We start from the raw sequence: 23899 nt of genomic DNA, 5'->3' as shown, positions 1-23899 counted from the left end.
GCTCGGCAGGGAGCCTGCTTCCCCCTCTCTCTCTGCCTGCCTCTCTGCTTACTTGTGATCTCAGTCTGTCAAATAAATAAATAAATAAATAAATAAATAATCTAAAAAAAAAAAAAATCCCCACAGGCATCATTCGAGCTGCAGACTCCATGATCTTGTAGGCAGCCTGGGAGAAAGCGCTCAGCCTCCTGTCAACAGCCCCTGCTCCATGAATGGGGTGCTGAGGTGGCCAGCAAAGGGGCATCTGTTACCCCAGCCACCCCGAGGGAAGCATGAATTGGTAAAAGAACTTCGCAGGGCTCTGTGGCAGCATCTATCAAAATCTGATTCCACCCTGTCCCCACCCTCAGTACAATTTCAGTTCATGAAACGAAGCGCACGTGTGCGTCTTCTGGGATGTCTCCCCAGCATTTAGAACAGTATCAGGTCCACAAGTAAGTACTTCAGAGACATTTCTGTACTGAAGGAACCTCTGATCCAGCAATCTCCACTGCTACCAACTGGTCTTAAATATTCACACAGGCACAGAGCTGTGTGTATAATGACAAGAAGAAATTTCTGGGGGAAAGAAACTCTCAACGGCCCTTAGTAGTCAACACCCTTGGGAAGGGGAAATGAGAGATGACGTGTTCGTATCATACCGTGGAGCACCCACTGGCCTTGAAACGGAATGAGAGGAGCAAATCTGTACTGGCCAGAGAGCTTTATTTTGCTTTTATTTTACTTTTATATATATTTTTAAATGGGGAGTAGCATGTAAGAAGTACTCCCACGTCAACCAGGGTCTGTACGTGTATATGTGTGCGCACGTGCAGTCTGTAAATACGGGTAACAGGGACGAGAAGGACACACCTCATCCGGCTACAAGATTTGAACAGCTTACTATGTCTTTTGGGTGTAGCCAACTGCATTTCTAAAAATGGCCAAAAACCTATTCAAAGGTACGTACTGCTTTCATTTAATTCTTTTTCATTTTATTGAACTGCAAGTCGTGTACCGTCAAATTCACCCTTTTTAGTTGTACAGGCACAAGGTTGTGTAAACTGTCACCAGTATCTAATTCCAAAACAAACCCTTTACCATTAGCAGTCCCTCCCCAATCCCCTCTCCCAGGAACTCTGGATATTCGCTACTGGGCTTCAGGTCTCCACAGATTTGTCCATTCTGGGTATTTCCACTAATTAGGATCACACATCAAACAGCCTTTGAGCATGGCTTCTTTCGCTCAGCTTAATGTGTTCAGGATTCATCCATGTTGTGGCAAGTATCACGGCTCCATTCTTTTTTGCCTGAACGTTATTCTACGATATGGTATCACCACACGTGATAGACTCATGACATGGCTGGCATTTGGGTTGTTTGCACTCTTCGACGGTTGTGATTAAGGTTGCCAGGAACATTCGTATACAAGTTTTTGCGAGAGCTTATGTCCTCACTTGTCTTCAATATACACCTAGGAGTGGGATAACTGGGTCAGACAGCAATTCTGCTTAACTTTTTGAGGAGCTGCCAAACTATTTTCCACAGCAGATGTTCCATTTTGCATTCCCACCAGCAATGTATGAGGATTTCAGTTTCTGCACATCCTCCCCAACACTTCTTATTTTCATTTTTGAAACTCTATCCATACTAGTGGGTGGTAAGTTGTAATTCATTGTGCTTTCAGGTTTTGTTTCCCTAACGACTAATATTTTTGAACACCTTTCCATGCCCTTTTTGGATATTTGTATATCTTTTTTACAGAAATGTCTATTCAAATGCTTAGCCCATTTTTAATTGGGTTGTCCTTTTACTGTTAATTTGTAAGAATTCTTTCTACATTCGGAACACTGGACCCTTATCGATACACAAATATTTCCTCCCATTCTTTGTATTTGTTTTTCCACATTCTTGTGGTGTCCTTTAAAGCAAAAATTTTTTTCCTAATTTTGATGAAGTTCATTTATATCCATTTGGCATTTACTATCTGTGCTCTGGCGTCATAGCTAAGAATCCGTCACCCAACCCAACGTCACAAAGATATACTCCTATGCTCTCTTACGGAAGCCTGATCGTTTTAGCTCTCACATTTTTTGATCCCTTTTGACTTAATTTTTGCCTGTGGTGTGACGTTTAGATTCAAATTCATTTCTTTAAATGTGAGCACCTAGTTGTCCCAGCACCATTTGCGAACAAGGCTGTTCTTTTCCCACCTAACTGTCTTGGCACTGCTGCCAACAAGTAACTCACCATAGTAGTATGGGTTATTTCCGGACCCTCAATTCTATTCCGTTGATCTCTATGTCCATCCTCACATCAGTACGACACCATGTTGATTACTGGAGCTTTGAAATAATGTTTGAAATCGGAATGCGTGAGTCCTCCAACTTTGGTTGTCTCCTGTGAGATGGTTTAAGCTATTCTAGGTCCCCGCAACTTCCACATGAATTTCAGGATCAGCCTCTCAATTTCTAAAACACTGCAGTTAGACTATCAATAGGGATTACGCTGAATGCTTCTTGGATCAATCTGCAGAATGTCGCGAACTTAACAACATCAAGTGCCCAATCCATGAACACAGGAGGTCTTTCCATTTATTTCAGTATGCTTTCCTCTCTTTCAACTGCGTTTTGTGATTTTCAGTGTGTACCTCTCACACCTGTTTGGTTAAATTAGCTCCTAAATATGTCATTCTTTTGCCTCGATTGTAAATGAAATTGTTTTCTTACTTATTTGGATTATTCACTGCTCATGTATAGAAATAGAACTGATTTTTGTGTATCAATCTAGTTTACGGTAGGGTTAAACCAACTATTGCAACAACAGAACTGAAGTCCAACTTGACTAGCGGAAAGACTGACTCAGACACCAACACTGACACCCTCTGATGGGAAAAGCAAAGAAGAGAGTCACGTTACACACACGGGAACAAACAGGATGGCGGCTACTTACTCATCAGAATCGCTGTGACCCAGAATTTTCAGATTCATGCAAATGCTTTTGAGAAATGAAGGTGAAACAGAAATTTCAAAGCAAACAAAAAAGCTGAGGAGAGGCACAGCCAACAGATCTGCCCTATAAAACATGTGAAAGGAAGTTCTCCGGGAAGAAGGTAAATGATAACCAAAGAAAATCAGGATCTATACAGACAACTGAACAGGGCTGGGCATGGTAACGTCATGGGTGAATACGAATTTTTTTCCTAGTAATTCATCTCTTTAGAAGAGAATATCGAAAGTAACAATAGGAACAATGTATTGCGGGGTGTAAGACACTGAAGGCAACCACAGCACCAAGGATGGGAGAAAGAAGGAGAGGTATACAGTCGTATGATTCTTACAGTGTACATGAAGTGGCAGAATATCATTTGAAGGCATGGTGCGAGAAGCACCAATATACACTGTAAACCCTAGAGCGACCATCTGAAAAGACTGTTTAAAGGTGTTTAACTAGTAAGCCAACAGTGGAGCCAGTGGAGATAAAATGGAATAACAGCAAATGCTCAACTGATCCAAAATTATGGCGGGAATAGGAAAATCTAAATAAAAAACACATATGATAGAAATATACAGCCAGCCAGATGGCAGATGTACACGTAAACTGTTAACACACTCAATGTACACTGCCTGCACGTCAATTAAAAGTCCTAATTTGTCCCTTCAGGTAAAAATAGCAAGACCCAACTACATACTATCAAAAGAATCGCACTTAAGCATAAATACATACATAAGTTAAAAGTAAGTGAATGGAAAATGTTACTGCTATGGTCGGAAGGTGTCTCCTCCAATACTCTTACGTTAAAGCCTGACCCCCAAAGATGATAGTGTTAGGAGGCTGGCCTTCGGGAGGGGTAGGTCCTAGGGCAGAGCCCACATGAAGGGGATCAGGGCCTTAAATAAAAGAAGCTCTGGAGAGATCCACTCACATTGTCACATTGTCTTTCCACTATGTCTATGTGAGGGCACGACCACAAATCTGTGACCAGGAAGAGGGCCTTCACTAGACCCCAACCAGGTGGGCCCCTGATCCCGGATGTCCAACCTCCGTAACAGTGAGAAATAAGTTTGTGTATAAGACACCCAGTCTGTGGTATTTTGTGCCTGCACCCCAAACACACAGAGACACATAAACCCAGCAAACGTGAATCAAATGAGTAGCTAGAGGGGCTAAATTACTATCACACCAGGTAAACTTCAGAATGAGGATCATCACAAGGGAAGAGACAGAGTGACGTAATAAAATAGAGGTCTCGTCATCGAGAAGATGAAAAAATCATGAACGTGCATGCGTTTTTAAAGCACAAGAGGTAAAAACTGATAAAACCAAGAACAAAGACAAATTGGTTATAATGAGAGCCTTCAGCATTCTCCTGCCCACAACTGAAAGTACAAGTGGACAATACAATCAGACACTCTATGGAAACACCTGAGCATGACTCCCCACAGAAATGACCTGATACTTACAGAAAGACAGTGGAATTGACATTCTTCTAAAGTCACAGGCAGTGCTCACCAAGACAGGCCATACGCTGTGCCATAACGTAAATCTCGGCGTCTAAAGGACTGAAACACACACTAGGTTCTCGGACCACAAAGAATTAAAATAGAAATGGGTTGCAGCGAGCTATCCAGAAAACCACAAAATGTTTTGAAATTAAATGAGATTTCTAAGTCACGTGGGGATCAAGGAAGAAACTGCAAGAAGCTGAAAAGGAAAACACGGTGTATCAAAATTTGTGAGGTGAATCTAAAACAATGCACTGAGGGAAATTTCTATCATTAAATACTTATATTAGAAAAGAAGAATCGTCTCCGATCAATGATCTAAGCTGTCACCTTAAGAAATTACAAAAGCAAAATCAATTTAAACCCAAGGCAAGGAGAAAAAGAATTAATGGAGGTCTGAAAAGAAATCAACTTAGTAGAAATCATAGAATCGCTACAATACAAAGGAATCAATGAAACTAAGAACTGGTTCCTTCACAAGATCAGTAAATCTAATAGGTTTAGCCAGACTGGTAAAAATGAATGGGTGGCTCAGCAGGTTAAGTGTCTGCCTTCAGCTCAGGTCATGATCCCGGGGTCTGGATGGAGCCCTGGGTCGGGCTCCCAGCTCAGCAGGGAGTCTGCTTCTCCCTCTCCCCCTGCTTGTGGCTCACGCTCGCTCTCTCGGGCACTGGCTCGCGCTCTTGTCTCAAAGGAATAAAATCTTAAAAAGAAAAAAAGTCGTTAACCCAGATGGCCCTACATCTGTCAAAGAGAATGAATTCAATAAATCAAACACAAAATAAAAACCGTTCCCTCACAAAAAAATTAAGGGTTAAGTGGCTTCGTTGTTTACATTCTAGCTTCCAGGTAACTGAAGAAGAGTTTAGTTAAACTTCCTAAAGCATGTTACAGAGCCAGCCACATCCTGACACCAAAGCAGGACACCATCTCTTAAGAATACAAATTAAAGAGTGTGAAAAAAAAAAAAAAGGGAAATATCAGTATAAAGTAGAGTCCAGAGCCTAGAAGGGAGAGCCATACTGCTCAACATCAATTACAGGAAGGGCTGTCCATTATAGAGCCAACAGAAGAATAATCAACATGAAAGAACCTCAGTTATTGGCCCCAACAGGCCAAGATGTACATGGCGTCACCTATGAGATAGGGACTACTCCTGCAACTCAGCCAGCCAGCAACTGTCATCACTCTGAACTCTTGCTGTTTCTCCAATGGACTTTTGTTCCAAACAACCCCTCCCAACTTCCTCCTTCTCCACAAAATAACGTTCCTCTCCTTTGTTTGTTGGACTTGCCTAGGATTTTGCCTTAGGTTGCTTGCTCCAATTTTCTAATTCTCTGCTATTCCTGAATAAACCCATTTTTGCTGGTAACATAACTGGCTGTTTTACTTTTCAGGCTAACAAGAGCAATGTAACTCATGAACACAGATGCAGCAATCCAAAATAAAATATTAGCTGTTTGAAACCAGCAATACGTACAAAAGATAAAATACCATGGTGAAATGGCATTTGCTCTACAGCTTCAAGATGGGTTGAGTGCTTGATAATCAATCCCTCTAACTGACCATAAAAACAGACTAAAAATACACGAGCATCTCAACAGATGCACTAAAAGCACTTGATTAAAACGTACTTGATAAAAACGCCTAGCAAATCAGCTAGCTATAGAGAGGGATTTCTACCTTAGTCTCTTAGGGCGGATGTAACAAAACTACCACAGACTGGATGACTTACAAAAAGCAAGAGAAATGTATTTCTTAGACTTACGGACGCCGGGAAGCCCAAGATCAAGGTGCCAGCCAGATTCAGGATCAGGTGAGGCCCTGCTTCCTGCCACACAGACTGCTGACTTCTTGTCCTCACATGGCAGGAGGGCTGAGGGAGCGCTCAGGGGTCCCTTTTATAAGGGTGCACATACCACACATGTGGGCTCCACACTCATGACCTGATCGCCTCCCAAAGGCCCCACCTCCAATTACCATCATACTGGAGAAAGGCTTCACCATAAATGTTGGGGAGATGGCAATATTCATTCAGTCTATGGCAACATCCTTAAACGGATAATTGGCAGCTACAGAAAGAGCTAAAGCTAATATAACCACGAATCCTGAAGGTGTGAATGCTTCCCTTCTGAGACAGGGAACACGGCAAGTGTGTGTACTTTTGCCACTTCTAGTCAATAGTTTACTGCCTGTTCCAGCCGATAAAAAAGTCCAGAGGAAAGAAAGATGTAACAGTCATTAGTCACAGGCAAACCTGAATCCCTAAAAAGAATCCACAGAAAAGTTACCTGAAATAAGAGGCCAGTTCAGCAAAGTAACAAAATACAACATCAGTACAGTGTCAGTACCATAGAGTCCATTGTTTCTATATACCAGCCATAAACAATCAAAAACAGACATTGTAAAAAGCCACACTACAAAGTAGCACACTAAAAAACAGGAAGGAGAAGCATGCCACCATGTGCCACCATCATCCCCACTTCCCAACTACAGAGTTGTGGCTCAGAGGTTTGGAAGCAGATAGTTCCTCCCAGAGGAATGAATTTTTCATTTTCAAATCAGTGTTTTGAAGGTTAGGCCCAGGGGCACTCTCAAAACAGTGGAGCCCGTGGAAAAGGCAACCCATAGCATATTGGTGGAATTCTTGAACGTAGAGGATCAACTGTAGGCTGGCTGGATTACCTGAGACAATCAGGGAGAAGAGACAGCTGGAAGGAGCCTGCTTGGGGTCAGAAAAAAAGATCTTTAACACTAACGTGGACAGCTAGCCCTTCAAAGGAGCAGGGATTTCACAGGTTTCTATTACGAAGCAACATAGCCAGGTACTGCTGAAAACAGCAGAAGCGGCCCCCACTTAGTAGACCTGAACAGCTGGGTTTGGTCCGAGGAAGAGACAATCCAAGAGAGCCCTGCCCGAACCAGTCTCCGCAGGGTGACCGTGGGCATCCCCGAGTCGTCTCTCCCTGAGGAGTAAAATCTGAAGCATAACACAGCTAGGATGGGGGCGAGGCTAGGGGGAGAGTAAGGAGTGAAAACAGACTCTAAATGAACCAGCCAGGGACGCCTGGGTGGCTCAGTTGGTTAAGCAGCTGCCTTCGGCTCAGGTCATGATCCCAGGGTTCTGGGATCGAGTCCCGCATCGGGCTCCTTGATCGGCAGGGAGCCTGCTTCTCCCTCTGCCTCTGCCTGCCTCTCTGTCTGCCTGTGTTCACTCGCTCTCTCTCCCTCTGTCTGTCTGACAAGTAAATAAATAAAATCTTTAAAAAAAAAAAATAAATGAACCAGCCAGACACTAAACACCTAAACAAGCAAATAGCAGTAACAAACCCGGGAAGGGGTGGGATGGTCCAGAACCCAGAACTGCTACAGTATTTTAGACAGTGTAGCACCTGGACTAGTTTAGATTGTCAGGTTTCCAGACAAGGATAAAAAACCTGGGATACATGCAAAGAAACAGGAAAGTATGAAGAAGTGAGCCACAGAAACTGCCTATGGTTGTGACCAGATGACAGATTTGACAAGGTATTCCAAGTTGCTGTTATACACAGGTCCGAAGAACAAAAGGAGACCACAATCAAAGTAGTGGAAGGTATGATGAAAATGTCACATCAAACAGAGAATAACAATAAAGAGAGAACAATTACCAAAAAGAACCGAATCGAAGTTCTGGAGTTGACAAGCGCAATAACTGAAGTAAAAAAATTCACTCAAGGAGATCGACGGTAGTTGAACTGCCAAAGATTCAGCCATCTTGAAAAAAGACAGATAGAGGCTGCAGAATCTGAAGAAAGAGAGGAAAACAAGTGCGGAAAATAAACGGAGCTGCAGAGAAATATGGGACACTCTTTTTTTTTTTTTTTTAAAAGATTTTATTTATTTATCAGAGAGAGAGAGGGGGAGAGAGCGAGCACAGGCAGACAGAATGGCAGGCAGAGACAGAGGGAGAAGCAGGCTCCCTGCTGAGCAAGGAGCCCGATGTGGGACTCGATCCCAGGACGCTGGGATCATGACCTGAGCCGAAGGCAGCTGCTTAACCAACTGAGCCACCAGGCGTCCCAATATGGGACACTCTTAAGAACACCCACCGAGATGCGGGAGAGTGCCAGAACACGGAGCAGGATAAATGAGAAGCGATTTGAGACACATCACAGTAAAAGATGCTGAAAGCCTCAGGCAAGGAGAAATTCTTGAAAACAAGAGAAAAGGACCCTTCACGTATGGGGGAAAGCCAATCAGATAAAGAGCAGATTTCTCAGCAGAAAAAACGGAGGACAGAAGGAGGGGGATAATCATTCAAAATGCTCAGCAACCAACAATCTCATATCCAGTAAACTCTTTTTAAAAATGAAAGCAATATTACCAAATCTGCTTGTTAGTTCTAACCATTGTTTTGGTCTGGTGTGGTCTTTGTCAGAGTCTTCAGGGTTTTCTATGGATAAGAGCATGCCGTGCAAACCTGGGGTGCATGATGGCTAAGTACAATAAAGCAGACACAGAAAGACAAACACTGCATTGTCTCACTTGTATATGCAATCTAAAACAGACTCTTAGAAGCAGAGCACAGAACAATGGTTGCCAGGGATCGGGGCAGGGGTGAACCGTGAGGTGACAGTCAAAGGTCCAAACTTGTAATTATGCAAGATAAATACATTCTGGCGTTCTACTGCACACACCATGCCATTTGCTGATGATAACCGTGTTGTATACTTAAAATCACTACCAGATGATCTTATGTTAAGTGTTCTTACCACTAATGATAAGAATATAATCACCACACCCACAAGACAAAGGGGGCAGGAGGAAACCCTGGAAGGTGATGGTTCCATCTATGTCCTAGATGGCACTGATGGCGTATAAGTTGTACACATGAAATACATACAGCTCTACCTATCAGTCATACCTCCATAAAGTGCACCTCTTTGTACCACTAATCACAGGTGTAATTTTTATGTTTCTTTGTATGATGCTTAGATTAACTACTCTCTGATGATTTGGCATAAACTGCACAAAAGCACGGAAGTGTCTTTACTAACTACATCTCCCAGGCACCCAACACAGTGTCCAGATAGTGGCTGGGAACTCGGTGAATCACAGTTAAATGAACAGTCTCTCAGTCCTTATGCCTGTTACGCACTTGTGCACAAACACACACGGTCACCATTACGCTCCTGCAGATCAGTGAGCAGTGCCTGGGCGGACACCCCGAGCTGGATTAGGATGTGGAGAAGCACCAGCAGTTTTGCTAGATGGTGGCTCTGAGCTTCTGTAAGGTGAAGCAGCATGACTCTCAGCAGGGCTAAAGAGCTTTGAGTCTATGGTAAAGGCAGAGGCCTCTGCGCCTTCACACACTCAGTGTCCCCTTGTTACCGCTGATGGTGGGTCCTCAGAATACTCATCACCACTTGCAGTGATTCCTTCCCAGACCTCGGGCCAGGATGCCCTCTCCCCACAGTAACGGAGCACACGATTTTCTTAGCAGAAAAGCAAGGCCAGAAAACAGGATGGCTGCGGTTTGTCCCCTCTTGAGGTGTTCTCTCACCTTTTATTCACTTCCATGTTTCTTCTTTGAGCCTCCCAACCCAACCTGCTAATTCCCAACCAATGACTACAACACCTGTGCCTGCGGCTCACTTGCGATGTAGGGATCTGTTGGAGGAGAGCTGGATCTAACTGCTGCGCTGTGTATTTTCTGTTTTCTCTTCTGAATCTGTCGGCTTCCAGACATCAAGGAAAGTACTCCAACTGGCCCACAAAAGGAGAATGCTTCAGGTGAGGCTGCTGCTCTCACCCACAGCCCAGCGCAGAGAAGTACTGCCTCCTAAGAACCACATGTCGCCCGGCTGCACCACAGGGGCCAACAGAGAATAAAAGTCTAAGAAATCTTCGTGCAGATACTCATCTCAATGGCGCAACTGTCTCCTCCTCGGGATATGCAAGCTGCTATCTGGTTTGATTTGGTTTTGGCTGGTATCCTCTGGGGTGATTTCACAGCAACTGCAGACTTAGCTAACCTTCCGCCCAAAGCTCTCTGCTTCCCCCACGGCTCCTCTCTATTGAACCATAGATCTCCTCTCTCCACTAAATGCCCTGACTGGTGTTTCTCCTGGCAAGGATATCAAAGCTGGAGTCTTCATCAAAATGACTTAAAACGTGTAACAGAGGGCGCCTGGGTGGCTCAGAGGGTTAAGCCTCTGCCTTCGGTTCAGGTCATGATCTCAGGGTCCTGGGATCGAGTCACACATCGGGCTCTCTGCTCAGCAGGGAGCCTGCTTCCTCCTCTCTCTCTCTCTGCCTGCCTCTCTACCTGCTTGTGATCTCTGTCTGTCAAATAAATAAATAAAATCTTAAAAAAAAACCTGTGTAACAGAAACACTGGTTGTGCAATAACAGAGAAGATACAGCACATCCAACAGCGAACAAAACGTTATCTGCCAATTAAATAAGAGTTTCACACTTAGGGAAAATGACTTCATGTGGTGTACTATCATCCAGGCTTCATTCTATACATTTTTTAAAATGATGATTTAAAATGAGATTGGAGCGGGGAGGTCATCTACACTCTTTTCTCTGTTGTTTTACTTCCCAACATTATACCATAAACTACTGTCCATCATCATAATGATGGTGACGTCCACACATACAGGCCTTGATATGAACCAGGTACCCACTTACTGATGTGCCTAGAGTGACTTGCCACCCCCCAGTGTTTCACGCACTGAGGAGACATCAGGATCAATCCATACCCAGATGCAGTGTAATCAGATTAAGCTGCTGCACACGTTCACCTGCCTTTTGAGCCAGAGGACACTGGACACTGAGGTGCACTGCAGTTTAGGGGCAAATCCCAAGTCTCTTTATGCTTCTCTCTGACCTGGGTACAACCCTGACTCTGTCCTTGCTGGCTAGGTGGCTTCAGGGAAGTTATTTCCCCTCCTCTTAACCTCTACGTGTCTCGGTTTTCTGGTTTGTAAAAAGGGGATGTTAACATTAAAAATATTTACCTCCCAGTGTTGAAGAGACTTTTAAATGACTTTTAAAATTCTATCTGTAGAGAAAGAGCTAAAAACAATGCCAAGCCTATAGGAAGCCTCCTGACGTGTGAGCCTCTACTCCTATGTCTCTTTACATCTTTCTGCTTGTGCCCCTCATCCTTCCCCTTCTCTTTGCCGTGACGTCTCTCCTTCTGCCCCCGCCCCCTCCCCCGCACACCTTCACCTCACCCTCCGCCTTTCCCTCCCCACTGCCCCTTTCCTCAGACTCTCCAAAAACACTGTTTACCATCTCCTCAGGACAGAGCTCTGAAAATATTAATACATCAGCCTTTGTTAAAGGAATAATGAGTATTAGTGGAAGAGAAAAATCCATACAATAAAACTGGACAGGTGAAAACTCCATGAGAAATAAAGTCTTGCCGATGACAATTTGACTAGTAACGGTTTCCTATCTTTCCCAGGTTCACTTGTGACCATCTGATGCAGAAGTGGATTCAATAGAACTAACAGCAAGAAAAGAAGCCACATAATGAGGGTCCCTGGCCTTGAAATTTCACTCTTTGACATGATTATGCAAATTCAGAGACGTGTGCTCTGTCCTTATCCCGTGACCACTTACTTTTCCAACCATCCTGTAAGACGTATGAACAGGTCATTTGTCCTAACTTCCTAGAGAAGTTTCCATTCACGCTTCATAATAACCCATAAGGTTGGCCGAACACTCACTATGGTAAGGAAAAACACGCCCTCCCCTGGGCACCCACCCCACCCCCACCCCCGACTTGACTCTGGAGTCTCTGAGTTGCTGACGTGAGAGTGCCAAGTCCCTCCAGTGAGTCAGAGGTAGTCTTGACACCACGCGTCTGGAAAACGCTTCAGGGAAATGTGAGAATGACAACAGGAACAGCAGCTAGAACTCACTGACAGCTCTCCACATGCCAGGCACTGTCCTGACAACTTTCCTTGTCTTAACACAGTCAGTGCTCTAAACTGCCCCAAGAAGCAGCTCCGCTTAGCATTAACTAGTATTTCCATGTTGCTACATGAAACGAGGCTCTCAGATGTTAAGCAGCTTGCTCAGTGTCACCCAGCTGTGAGGGCTGGAGGCACGGGTCTGAAGGCATTGTGGAAAACTCACCCTGCTGTGTGTTTGTTCAGTCAGTGGTAAGCTCCAATGGCCATTGCAAAGTATGTAGAATAACGGCTAACACAGACCACTAACTGGTTGCAGGGCATGGAAGCACACAGTAAACAGAAATGTGAGTGCAACCGCAATCACGCAGACAGAAGCTCGAATGGATTGGATTCTGGAGACTTTCTGGAAACAGTTCTCTCAGAGCCTCCTTAGAGAAGGCACCAAAAACCGGTGTCACTTCTGCGCCCTCACAAAGGAGAGAGAAGCCTGGCGGCAAGAAAAATAGCACCATTCCCCTGCTCCAGTAGTTCCCAGACAAGCTGTCCACATGAGTCAGAACCCAGGAACTCTTAAAAAAATGCACATGCTGTGATCCGCACCCAGTGAATCTCACTTAGTGTGGCCACAACGGTGCCCTAGAATCTGCGATGTTTTTTCTAACTCTGCCTAGGAAACACTCAAGAACTGAATGAAGCCCCTTTGGGAGCAAGCCTGTCTCCAACGTACTGACTTTCTGGACAGATACACACATGAGAAGACCAGCCTGAAAGCAGGCAAGATGACAGGGCATAAAGAACACACGGAGTGAGAGTCAAAACAGGGGTAGGGCAGTGGATTTTCTGAGAAGACACCATGACCCCACTGGCCTTTCTCCCTGAAGGGTTCTGTCTATCTCAAAACCATTCTCTTCCAGGCCAGTGGGTGGCGGGGGTGACAGGAGATGACATTTGGCTCCCACGACAGCATGGGCTTTTCTCAGGGACCACGTAATCCATAGGATGTGAGGTTATGCGTCTATTATCCCCACCTCCTCTCAGCCTTCGGTTCATTCTTGCACCCACACTCCATTCCACGTCAGCCTGGAGCAACCAGAACTTGGGGCCAATGTCTTCCCTTCACCTGCCAGAAACCTGCCCCTGACCTTAGAAGATCGTCTCCCTCTTCTCCTTGCAGCTGTCCTTCTGTGATCTCATCTGCTGTCCCAAACAGGACAGTAGTTTTCAAGCCCTAGCCCAGCCCCTCACCCTGTGTCCGCACCTGGAAAGGCTTCTCATCAATGAGGAGAACCCCAGGTCCAGAGCTAAGGGCCGTGACTACCACAAAACCATCCTGGACACTGACATCCCGTGACAGTGGTGACCTCTGAAACAAAGCTTTACCTCACACCCCCGCTGTCCCTGAAACGTTTTCTCATCACAGGAAGCACACAGAAGAGGAAGGTGCCCAGAATCCTTCCTGGAAGGTACTGTGCCCTACTCCACGCTGCCACGCTATTTCCTCTGACCAAATGCAGACAAGGACCAAAACCTTCCTATCTTTTGTCTGTGAATACCAGGCTTTGGGTGGGATGGGGGTACCTGCATAAGACCGTCTTCTTGTGGTTTCAAACCACATCATACTTAGTATTTAAACCAAAATACTGGCACATTTTGGAAAGTTCAGAGGGCCATTTTGATTGCTGAAATGATGAAAGGGTGGTACTGGCATTTAGGAAGGCAAAGTTGCAGGGATGCAAATCTGTTTTGCAGAGACTTCAATACACTGGATTTTCCATAAATGTAACTTCCCCGTAAACTGAGGGAAACTGGCACGAGGTTTTACCTGGAAAGGTACCAATAACCCTTGACCGTTTGGGAAAAACACATCAGCGAAAGCCTTTCCCTTCTTGGCTTGGAGTCTGCGACCACACTCCAGTATCACTCGAGAGCTGCAGCGGGACATGGAGGAAACAGGATGAGGGGAACCCAAGTGTACGGACCAGACGGATCTTCTGTAGGATATGCTGGGAAAGGACAGGAAGAATTCAGTGGGAGATGCTCATCCTGTGATCTGCCAGGAGTAGATGAACAAAACCAGCTTAACGGCTGCCACTTTGTTTCCATGTCTGTCTCCCTCACCAGAGTTTTACCTCCTTCTCGGAAGGCCGGAAACAACACCCCGCTCATCCTGGTGCCCTCGAGCCAGAGGACCTGACACTCAGCAGAAGGCCAGTCCACACCTGTGGAACTGAGGGACTGGGAATGGCTAGATCCCGCGTCGTAATGACGAGCCCGCGACAGAACCATGTCCAGACTGAAGCACGTCAGGCTGTGGAGGGTGGGATGCAAGTGCCACAGGTCTCCGTCTTAAGACCCTTGCAGCAGGGGTCACAGGAGCCTGCGGTCCTCACCTCCATTACATCCCTCAGGGGTCCCCGATTTGACCGGTTAAAACAATTCTCAACCAACCATAAAAGTCTAACACAGAAAAAGAGATAACTTACTGCCGAAGTGTCTGTATGAACCTGGTTCTTAGCCAGCCTGAGGCACAAATTCGGGCACAGCACACTCTGGTCGGGAAGCAGAGGCTGACCCGAAAGTCTTCCAGGCTGAGGCAGTGTCGGGCTAGTCAGAGAGCACACACAGGATGTGTCATCGCAGAGGGCACACGGGACACTCCTGAAACAGAGTTTACAGCTGTTAGGGAGCCCGGAGCTAGACACACACGAATCAGGCGATGCACCTCGCCAGGGCCCCGATGTGGCTTCCCACCATGGGACCTTCCCCTCCAAGACTCCCTGTCCATTTCCTATATTCATCTGAGCCCTTGGTTTCAGAGGGCTGCCTGGAGGCAGTCGGTTCCAAAAGTATGGTCTGTCCACAACACCAGTTCAGCCTCCTTCTGAGGGAGGAGGTCACGGGGAAGTGCTGTGCGTGCAAAGCCCGAGAACTGGGGGAATGCCTGCTGTCCCACACTCAGAGCTCTGGCAGGTGTGGTGGGGAGCTGTGGGGGGATCAGCAGCCAGTTTGCATCAGAGTGCTCACAGACACTTGGAAAGATGGCACTGCGAGTATTATCTTTCTTTCTTTCCTTTTTTTTTTTTTTTTAAAAGGATTTTATTAATTTGACAGACAGAGATCAGTAGGCAGAGAGGCAGGGAGAGAGAGAGGGGGAAGCAGGATCCCTGTTGAGCAGACAGCCCCATGCGGGGCTTGATCCCAGGCCCCTGGGATCCTGACCCCTGGGATCCTGACCTGAGGGAAAGGCAGAGGCTTTAACCCACTGAGCCACCGAGGTGCCCCACCGTGAGTTTTTCTTTAAAAAGGTTTCCAGGAACAGTTTGGGCAAACAGAGGTCATTAATGTCTTTGCTTCCTCCCTCTGCCTCTCCCCAGGTGCTAGGTTTGGGTTTCCTCCACTGCTACAAATCAGTGTACCTTTCTGAAATCAAACCTTTACGTTTCTTTACTTATCCCCTACTCTCCTCCAAACCCTTTGTATGGAGGGGCTGCTCTCAAAAGGGACAAGAGCATTTTCATAGAAAAACCTATTGCATAACCACAAAGACTTATGATCATTAGGAACCGTCAGGATGAGATCCTGAATTTTCAACATTTTCAGAATGGGTTTACATCACCTCCTGCCCCTTTTGTCTCTCTCATTCACACAGTGACCAGGCTAGACTAGGTTGTTCCCTTCTGTGCTGGGCACAGCTGCATTGAATAGCGGCCCCGCCTCACATCTTGAATCAATTTTCTCAATACATCCAGACACTACAACGATCGGAGCCATTCTGAAATCCTCCCTTTCCCCCTCTCATTGAAAGCTTATGCAAAGGGCTAGCAGTAAACTGACACTTACCGGGTGGCCACACAGGGGCCAGGGGCCTTTCTAGTTGGAATGCTGGGAGAGGCAGCCACAGCAGCAGGAAGCAAGGTGAAGAAAAGGCTGGAGTGCCTTCCCATGTCTCTGCCTCTAGTTTATGGAAAGCTTTTTCTGGCTCAGGGAACTAATTCGTTTCCTCCCGCTTGGGAGGAGAGAGCAAGTTAAACCTGCAACATTTTTGGCTGACCCAAAGCTCACCTTTGGGAAGGCTTGTATCCTTTCCCCTGGCCCTGAGAAAATAAAGCACTAAGTCACAAGGTGGCTACAGGAGTTCAGCCGCGGTTCCGTACCATGGGTACATCCACAGTCACCGGGGCACAAAAGGTTCATCATCTCTACCACATCACCCTTCCCTTACTCAAAGAAGTCTCACCATATTTTAGTTGAGTCAGGGTCTTCTCGCTAGTGAGTCCCACGGCTACCACCGCTCTTCCCGATGTCCCAAGACCACCCTTCCTTTTGCGGAATCCCCAGGAGGACCCAAAGGTCTCAGCACACACAGTCATTCATCCTCAGGGCTAAGATTTATTACAGCAGAGGGATACGAAGCAAAATTACCCAAGTAACATCTGGAGGAAACCAGTTCAAGCTTCCAAGTGTCCTTTCCCAGTAGAGTCATGCTGTTTGTGCTTCCAGCCACAAATCATGATGTCGCACACGAAATCTTGTCTACAGGGAAGCTCATGCATGACTAACACCGTGTCGGGAGGTCTGTTTTGGGGCCGGTCGCGTAAGTACTCTCCGCATAAGCATGTACCAAGATTTCAGATTTCCAAAGGGAAAGCAGGTGTTCAGCATGAAACGTATTGCTTGGACAGTTTAGGAAGAGTAAAGCATCCTGCTTGGGTAGGGAATGGTGGGAAGCCTTCTGACATTCAAGTTCCCAGATGCAAGGTAGGGGCCAACATGCTGATCTCTGCAAGGATAGTGGTCTCAGGCCTGCTCTGTTAACTCTTCTCTGCATAACACCCAACAACAAAGCTTCAAGATACATAGCGAGGTCAGAGAGAACGGGAGGATAAATGAACCTACCAATGATAGCTGTAGAGTTCAACACTCACTCAGTAGTGTCAGAAGGAACAGAAGAAAATCAGCACTATGTAGATGAACCGAACAACACTGTGAACTACCTGGATGTAAGTGACAAGTACAGAACCTTTCCCATAGCAGCGGCAGAACACACATTTTTTTCAAGGGCATAGGGAGTTTCACCAAGGTACTCTGCATCCTGGGTCGTAAAAGAAATATTACAAATTATAAAACAGTTGAAATTATATAGAGAATGTAGTCTGAGCAGAAGAGAGAAACTTCCAATATGTAAGAAAGAGTAAAGAGGAAAATCTCCCAATACAAGGAAATTACACCATATGCTTCGAAATAATCCATGGTCCAAAGGGCAAGTCTCCAGGGAAATCAGGAAATATTCTGGATACTGACCCTTCATTAGATGAACTGAACGGAAAGGAAAATACAACATACCCAAATTTGCAGGATGCAACCACCCCAGAGCTTAGCAGTAAAGGTACAGCATCAAATGTTTGTATTAGAAAGAATCAAGGATCCAAATCAATAATGAAAGCTTCCCCCTTAAGAACTAGAGAAAGAAAATAAAAATAAACTCAAAGCAAGTAAATAAGGGAAACAGACATTACAGCAGATATCAGGAAAAGAACAGTGGGTGAAACCAAAAGCTGGTTCTTTGAAAAGGTCAATGAAATTCCTAAGTTTCTATCCACACCGAGGCAGAAAGAAAGGTAAGGAAAGATACAACTTAAGACTATGAGGAAAGAAATGGGTTACAGACTCCACAGAAACTGAAAGGATTCTAAGAAATAACTCTGTGCACCGACATCTGGTAACTTAGATCAAACAAATAATTGCTTGAAAGGCACAAACTATTAAAACTCAACCAACAAACAACGACAACAACAACAAAAACCCAACCCACCCAGATAATCTGAAAAACAAACATAAATTTAAAATTTTTATCTTTTAAAAGCTGTCAGGAAAGAGGGCGCCTGGGTGGCTCAGTGGTTAAGCCGCTGCCTTCGGCTCAGGTCATGATCTCAGGGTCCTGGGATCGAGTCCCGCATCGGGCTCTCTGCTCAGCAGGGAGTCTGCTTCCTCCTCTTTCTCTCTCTCTCTGCCTGCCTCTCTGCCTACTTGTGATTTCTCTCTGTCAAATAAATAAATAAAATCTTAAAAAAAAAAAAAACTGTCAGGAAAGAAATCTCCAGGCCCTGCCGGTTTCTCTGGAAAATCCCACCACACATTTAAGAAGAAATAACAGTAATTCTACACAACCCCTTCAAACAGAGGAGAGGGAACATTTCTTGAATCATTTGATCAGATCAGCATTACCCGATGCCAAAATCAGACAAAGACAGTACTAGCAAAACAAATTCAATAATATACAAAAACTGTAATACAACATGATCCAGTTGGGTTTATCCTGGAAATGCAAAGGCAGTGCAGTATTCAAAAACTCAACGAATAGGGGCGCCTGGGTGGTTCGGTTGGTTGGTTTTGGCTCAGGTCAGGATCTCAGGGTACTGAGATGGATGGAGCCTTGCCTTGGCTCTATGCTCAGCAGGAGTCTGCTTGTCCCTATCCCTCTGCTCCTCCCCCCCACTCCCTCTCACTCTCACTCTTTATAAATAAGTAAATAAATCTTCTCAAAAGTCAAATAATAAATTCATTAGTGTATCAAAAAGAAAAGAAAGGAAAAGAAAAAGAACCACAGGATCCTATCAATTCATTCAGAGAAAGCATTTGACAAAACTCAATAGCCATTCATGATAAAAGCATTCAGCAAACAAGGAACAGAAGTGAGTTTTCTTAACCTGGATATAAAGTATCTTGGAAAAATACCTACACCATCCATTCTACTTAATGGAGAAAATCTACATACTTTCTCCCAAAGACCAGGAGTGAGGCTAGGGTAGCCACCCTCCCCTCTTGTTATTCAATATTTGCTGGAAGTCCTAGCCATTCCACAAAGGAAAGAAAAAAGAAAGATCAGAAAGGAGGAAATAAAACTATTTCAATTCACAGATGACATGATTTTGTACATAGATAATCCCATGAAATAAAACAACAACCTCCTAGAACTAACAAGTGCAGTCAACGTTGCTGCAGCATACAAGCTCAACACAAGAAGTCAAGCAAATTTCTACATGCTAGCAACGAAAAATTACCTAACAAAACAAAAAGCAGACATCCCTCGCACATACCATTTACAATAGCTTCCCTCCTCAAACTTAGCGAAACGTACACAAGATCCGTGTGCCCTAAACCACAAAAAGCTGAGGAAAGAAGCAGAGGAAGACCTGAATAGGAAGGCCTGATAAAGTCAGTATAATTTAGATGTCTATAGGTCCCAAAGGGATCCCTCATTTATTTACTTTTTAAAAGATTATTTATTTATTTATTTGACAGAGAGAGAGAGAGAGAGAGAGATATCACAAGTAGGCAGAGAGGCAGGAAGAGCGTGAGGGGGAAGCAGGCTCCCTGCCGAGCAGAGAGCCTGATGTAGGGCTTGATCCCAGAACCCTGAGACCATGACCTGAGTTGAAGGCAGAGGCTTAACCCGCTGAGCCACCCAGATGCCCCGGGATCCCTCATTTAAATACAATTCCAACTGAAACTCCCAGTAGGACTTTTAGGAAATATAGACTGATCATGCAGTTTAGGTGGAAAGGCAAAGGAGCTAGAACAGTCAAATAATTTTGAAGAAGAAAAAGAAAACTGGAGGAGTAACACCAATTTTATGATTTTCTATGAGGCAACAGCCAAGATGTGGAAACATCTGTGTCCACGGAGGGATCCATGGATCCTGAAAATGTGCTACAGATACACGACAGAATATTATTTGGATATACAAAAGAAGAAAATCCTGCCTTTTGCAACTACATGGATGGACCCTGAAGACTTTATACTGAGGTAAGTCAGACAGAGAAAGACAAACACTGCATGTTCTCACATATGTGGACATTTAAAAAGCAAACTCATACAAATAGAGATGAGAATGGTGTGTGCCAGAGGCTGGGGGGAAACGGTGGTTCTGGGTACCAAATTCCAGCCATAAGATGAATAAGTTATGGGGATCTAATGTAATATAGATAGCATGGTGACCATCATTCACAATACTGTATTAGATATGGCAAGTTAAGAGCCTAGATCTTACATGTTACCACCACACAAAAATGGTCATTACATGAAAGAACAAGAGTGTTAACTAACTTTTCATAGTAAATATTTTACAGCATATACATGTATCACATCATCACCCTGTATACCTTCAGTTTACTTATGTTATATATCAACAGTACCTCGATAAAGCTGAAAAAACAAAACTATCCCCAATATGTTCCAGTGGGAGCCCCTTCAAGAGATTTCCTGTGTCCTTCTGACATCAGTCAATCCTTCCTTGACCTGGCCCTTATTACTGGTACCACAAGTTGAGCCAGGCTCGTTTCTTTTTTCCCTCTGCCATCCCAACACACACGCATATCTATCTATCACACATCTGTATCTATCAATCTATGCGTATACGCACACGTACATACTGAAAAGCACGAGTTCACATGCTTAAGAACTCCACTCCCAACGCAACACCTCAGAAATTGTTTTCTTCAGTGAGAGTCATGTCTCCCAATATCCTTCCTCATTTACTGAGCTGACGAATCCCACTGGATATAAGCCATAACACCTGCACAATAGAGCCACCCCCACTCCCATGCTCTGCTGAACCACTCCCCGACCTTGACCACCGTACCCCACTCCAGTTGGAATCCTTGAGCCAGTAAGCCTTCTTCCCATCCAACTCCCAGGGACATCGTCCTCACCACCGTGGGCTCTGTCCCCCATAGAGCCTGCTCCTGTGTATGGATGCCCTTCTCCCCGTGCCTGGGCTCTGACTCCTCAAGCGTCGGATGCCCCTACACACATACACTTGCCATGCTCTGTAGCCGCAAAGGGCTTTAGGGCTGAACTGCTCAGGTACAGAGGAGAAGAGAAGAGAAGGGAAAGAAAGGGGAGGGGAAGAGGTGAATACATCTCAATACAATCAGTTAATTAAGGTGAACTGGGCCAAATCTGGGCAGTATCACGAAGCCAGTGCTTTTTGCTTCTTTTCTTCCTCACTGCTCTCCACCTTTCTCTTTCTGCCTCTCTTCTCTACCCCTGTGCTTTCTCAGTCCTGTCCTCCATCAAGTGTAGAAAGGTAATGAGGGTAGTGATTCCCGTATGATCATTTCTGTGAGCTGGCTGACTGACATCCAGTGTGAATGGCGTCTACCCTGCGGCTTCGACACTCAAGCCCTCTCTCTGTCTCTCGTGACCGAGCACAAGGTTTCCCCCTCCTTTAGCAATTTCGGGTGTAAGCAGGAGAGCAGATCTGTGTACTTCTTGGAGCCTTGCGTCCTTTGTCTGTGAAAAGGGGATGAAGACCACCTCTCTCTCACAGGTTGTGGGAGAAACAGAGACAACACCACCAGACACCTTTCGATGAACTCTGTGTGTCAAACCCCGTGATGAAGACTTTGAGCATCATCACAGGAATCCCTGATATCCAGGAACACACCCAGTGGATGTCCCCTCAGCACTACTGCACCTGCTGTACCTTCTTCCTGCGATGTTCTAACAAGGCAGGTGGTTCCATGGCCTGCTCCTTCGTTTCCTCAGTCCTCTGCTCAGTCATTACGCTGTGAGGGAGTCCTTCCCTCATCACCCTGAATAAACAACAGCATGCTCCCCACAAACTCTTTCCTCTAACTGGCCTTATCTTTCTATGTAGCACTTGCCCCTCTCTGATAGTCAATATATATTTACTGGCTAACTATGAAAGGCGGGGACTTCGTCAGTTTTGTTCTGTATTCTATGTGCTCCCAGAAAAGTACCCAGGCTCACAGCAGGTGATCAGAAAATTCTTGGGGAAGGATGGCTGGGAGTCAGGACATCTACACTTCTAAGTTGCACAGGTACCCTCCAGGGCAGGCACTGGCCCCACTTTTTTTTTTGACTGTGGTCCGTATTTAGGCTTCAGGAGACAGGTGACTTGCCCAACGACACAAACAGGACTTGGGGCTCTGGACTTTGGCATCACCTCTGCCAGGTTCCAAGACCCTCAGTTCCTGGACAGAGACCTCAAAATTACAAAGGTAAAAGATTTCACTTCTAAGACAAAGACCCCCAAACAGCTCAGATAGAAACAACAAAAACAGATCACTGAACACGACCTAAAAAGCCTTCCAAAAATCTCTGCACAAAGAGCTCACAACTGGAGTCACAGATTCCCCAAAGCAACAGAGATCACACACACTGAGACAACTCCCACACCTCAACAGGCCAACGTCTGCACTCTAGGACACAAATTAAATCTGCTCAGATATGTCACATCTTAGAGAGACTCCCAAACCATGCAGACACCTCCCAGGCTAATACAAAGACCTCCTCAAAAAGAGAAAGACAGAAGTTCAAATAACTCGGAAACATCACAGAACCTTCCGATAAAGCCCCCATACAAATCAGAGAGCCTACACCTTGGACACAGACTCCCAACAGCTCAGATCCTTAAGACAGTGCCCCCCCCCCCCCACCCCAGGTAGCTCACGGACCTCACAACTTAAAACCCAGAATCACAAACAGCTTAGAGACCTCACACACTAGGGTGCAGATGCCAACATAGAGACCTCAAACCCAAGGACACCAAAGCACAAAGCGCTCAGAAAGCGCACCCCCCGATATACAGGCACACACAGCCTACGACACTTCATCCCATGACGAACACAATCCACTCCGATATCCAAAAGGCTCAGAAAGATCAAATGTACCCAAACTGCATCTGTACTGACCTACCTAGAGCGATGCACATCCCCTAACTGCCTGACACACTTCACTTCCTAGGTAGGGACGCCAACCAAGCGCACAGACCTCGCCCTGACCATTGATTGATTGCATCTGTACGACTGAGGCGCCGTGCCAGACGGGCCCCATTAGGCTTGTGACCGAGTTTAGGTCTGAACAAGACTGAAAGAGCTCACGTGAAGACGGTACAGTCACCGCGCGCGTCCAGCGCCAGACACTGGCTACCAGCCAGCTGTTGCGCCGAACTTCGCCACCGACTAAGGCAGCATCTTCATTCCCTCGCAGCAGCCGGTCCCCGAAGAGTTGAACTCGGAGAAAAATTCTACACTCCGAAAGGCATGCGCACGCGCTCGCACGCACGCACGCACGCACGCACGATCGCACACCCAAACACCACACACACCCCTCCCCATGTGCTCCAGCTCAGCTGTCGTACTGCCTGTCCCAGCCCAATGACCAATGGGAACTGGGTACTCGAAGACAGAGGCGGGGACTAGGGGGTTCATCCGGAGGCACTGCGCGCCCAGGAAGGGTTTACTCAGATGAACTCTCCGGAGCCAATCACCACCTAGGGAGTCGCAGTCCCCGCCCCTACAATGGAGAGCCAATCTCTCGCCCCGTTGTTGCCCAGCTGGACGTGACCATGTAGAGACGGCGAAGTGAAATGACGGCTGCCGGCTCAGTCCGGCTGTCCACTCTGGCTCAAATGCGCCGGGAGAACGGAGTGGAGCGGGTGGGGAAAGGCTCGGAGGCGTATTAGCGCCTCCGCTGGGG

At 45.8% G+C, this 23899-nt stretch overlaps 1 protein-coding gene across 13 annotated transcripts in view; it reads right to left on the bottom strand.

Annotated features, from left to right (window-relative positions):
* Window positions 1-23592, bottom strand: part of FAM156A (family with sequence similarity 156 member A) — a 41711-nt gene extending 18119 nt beyond the window's left edge. The window contains exons 1-5 of one of the 13 annotated variants that reach the window (XR_006608912.1): window positions 23302-23592; window positions 14878-15052; window positions 14217-14397; window positions 2230-2324; window positions 81-1453 (exon numbers count right to left, since the gene is read on the bottom strand). Coding sequence is in view for 5 of the 13 variants with exons in the window: in XM_045087853.1 (XP_044943788.1) it covers window positions 14217-14260 (44 nt within the window). In the remaining 8 variants the exon portion in view is untranslated. The other 12 variants (XM_045087853.1, XM_045087852.1, XR_006608915.1 and 9 more) reach the window with 12 other exon arrangements.
* Between the last annotated feature and the right edge of the window lie 307 nt (window positions 23593-23899).

This window comes from Mustela putorius, unplaced genomic scaffold (assembly GCF_011764305.1).
Source record: "Mustela putorius furo isolate JIRA1106 unplaced genomic scaffold, ASM1176430v1.1 tig00001566_pilon_pilon_pilon, whole genome shotgun sequence".
Taxonomy (NCBI): Eukaryota; Metazoa; Chordata; class Mammalia; order Carnivora; family Mustelidae; genus Mustela; species Mustela putorius.
Note: the sequence above shows the minus strand (reverse complement) of the source record. Positions and strands in the feature narration are given on the sequence as shown.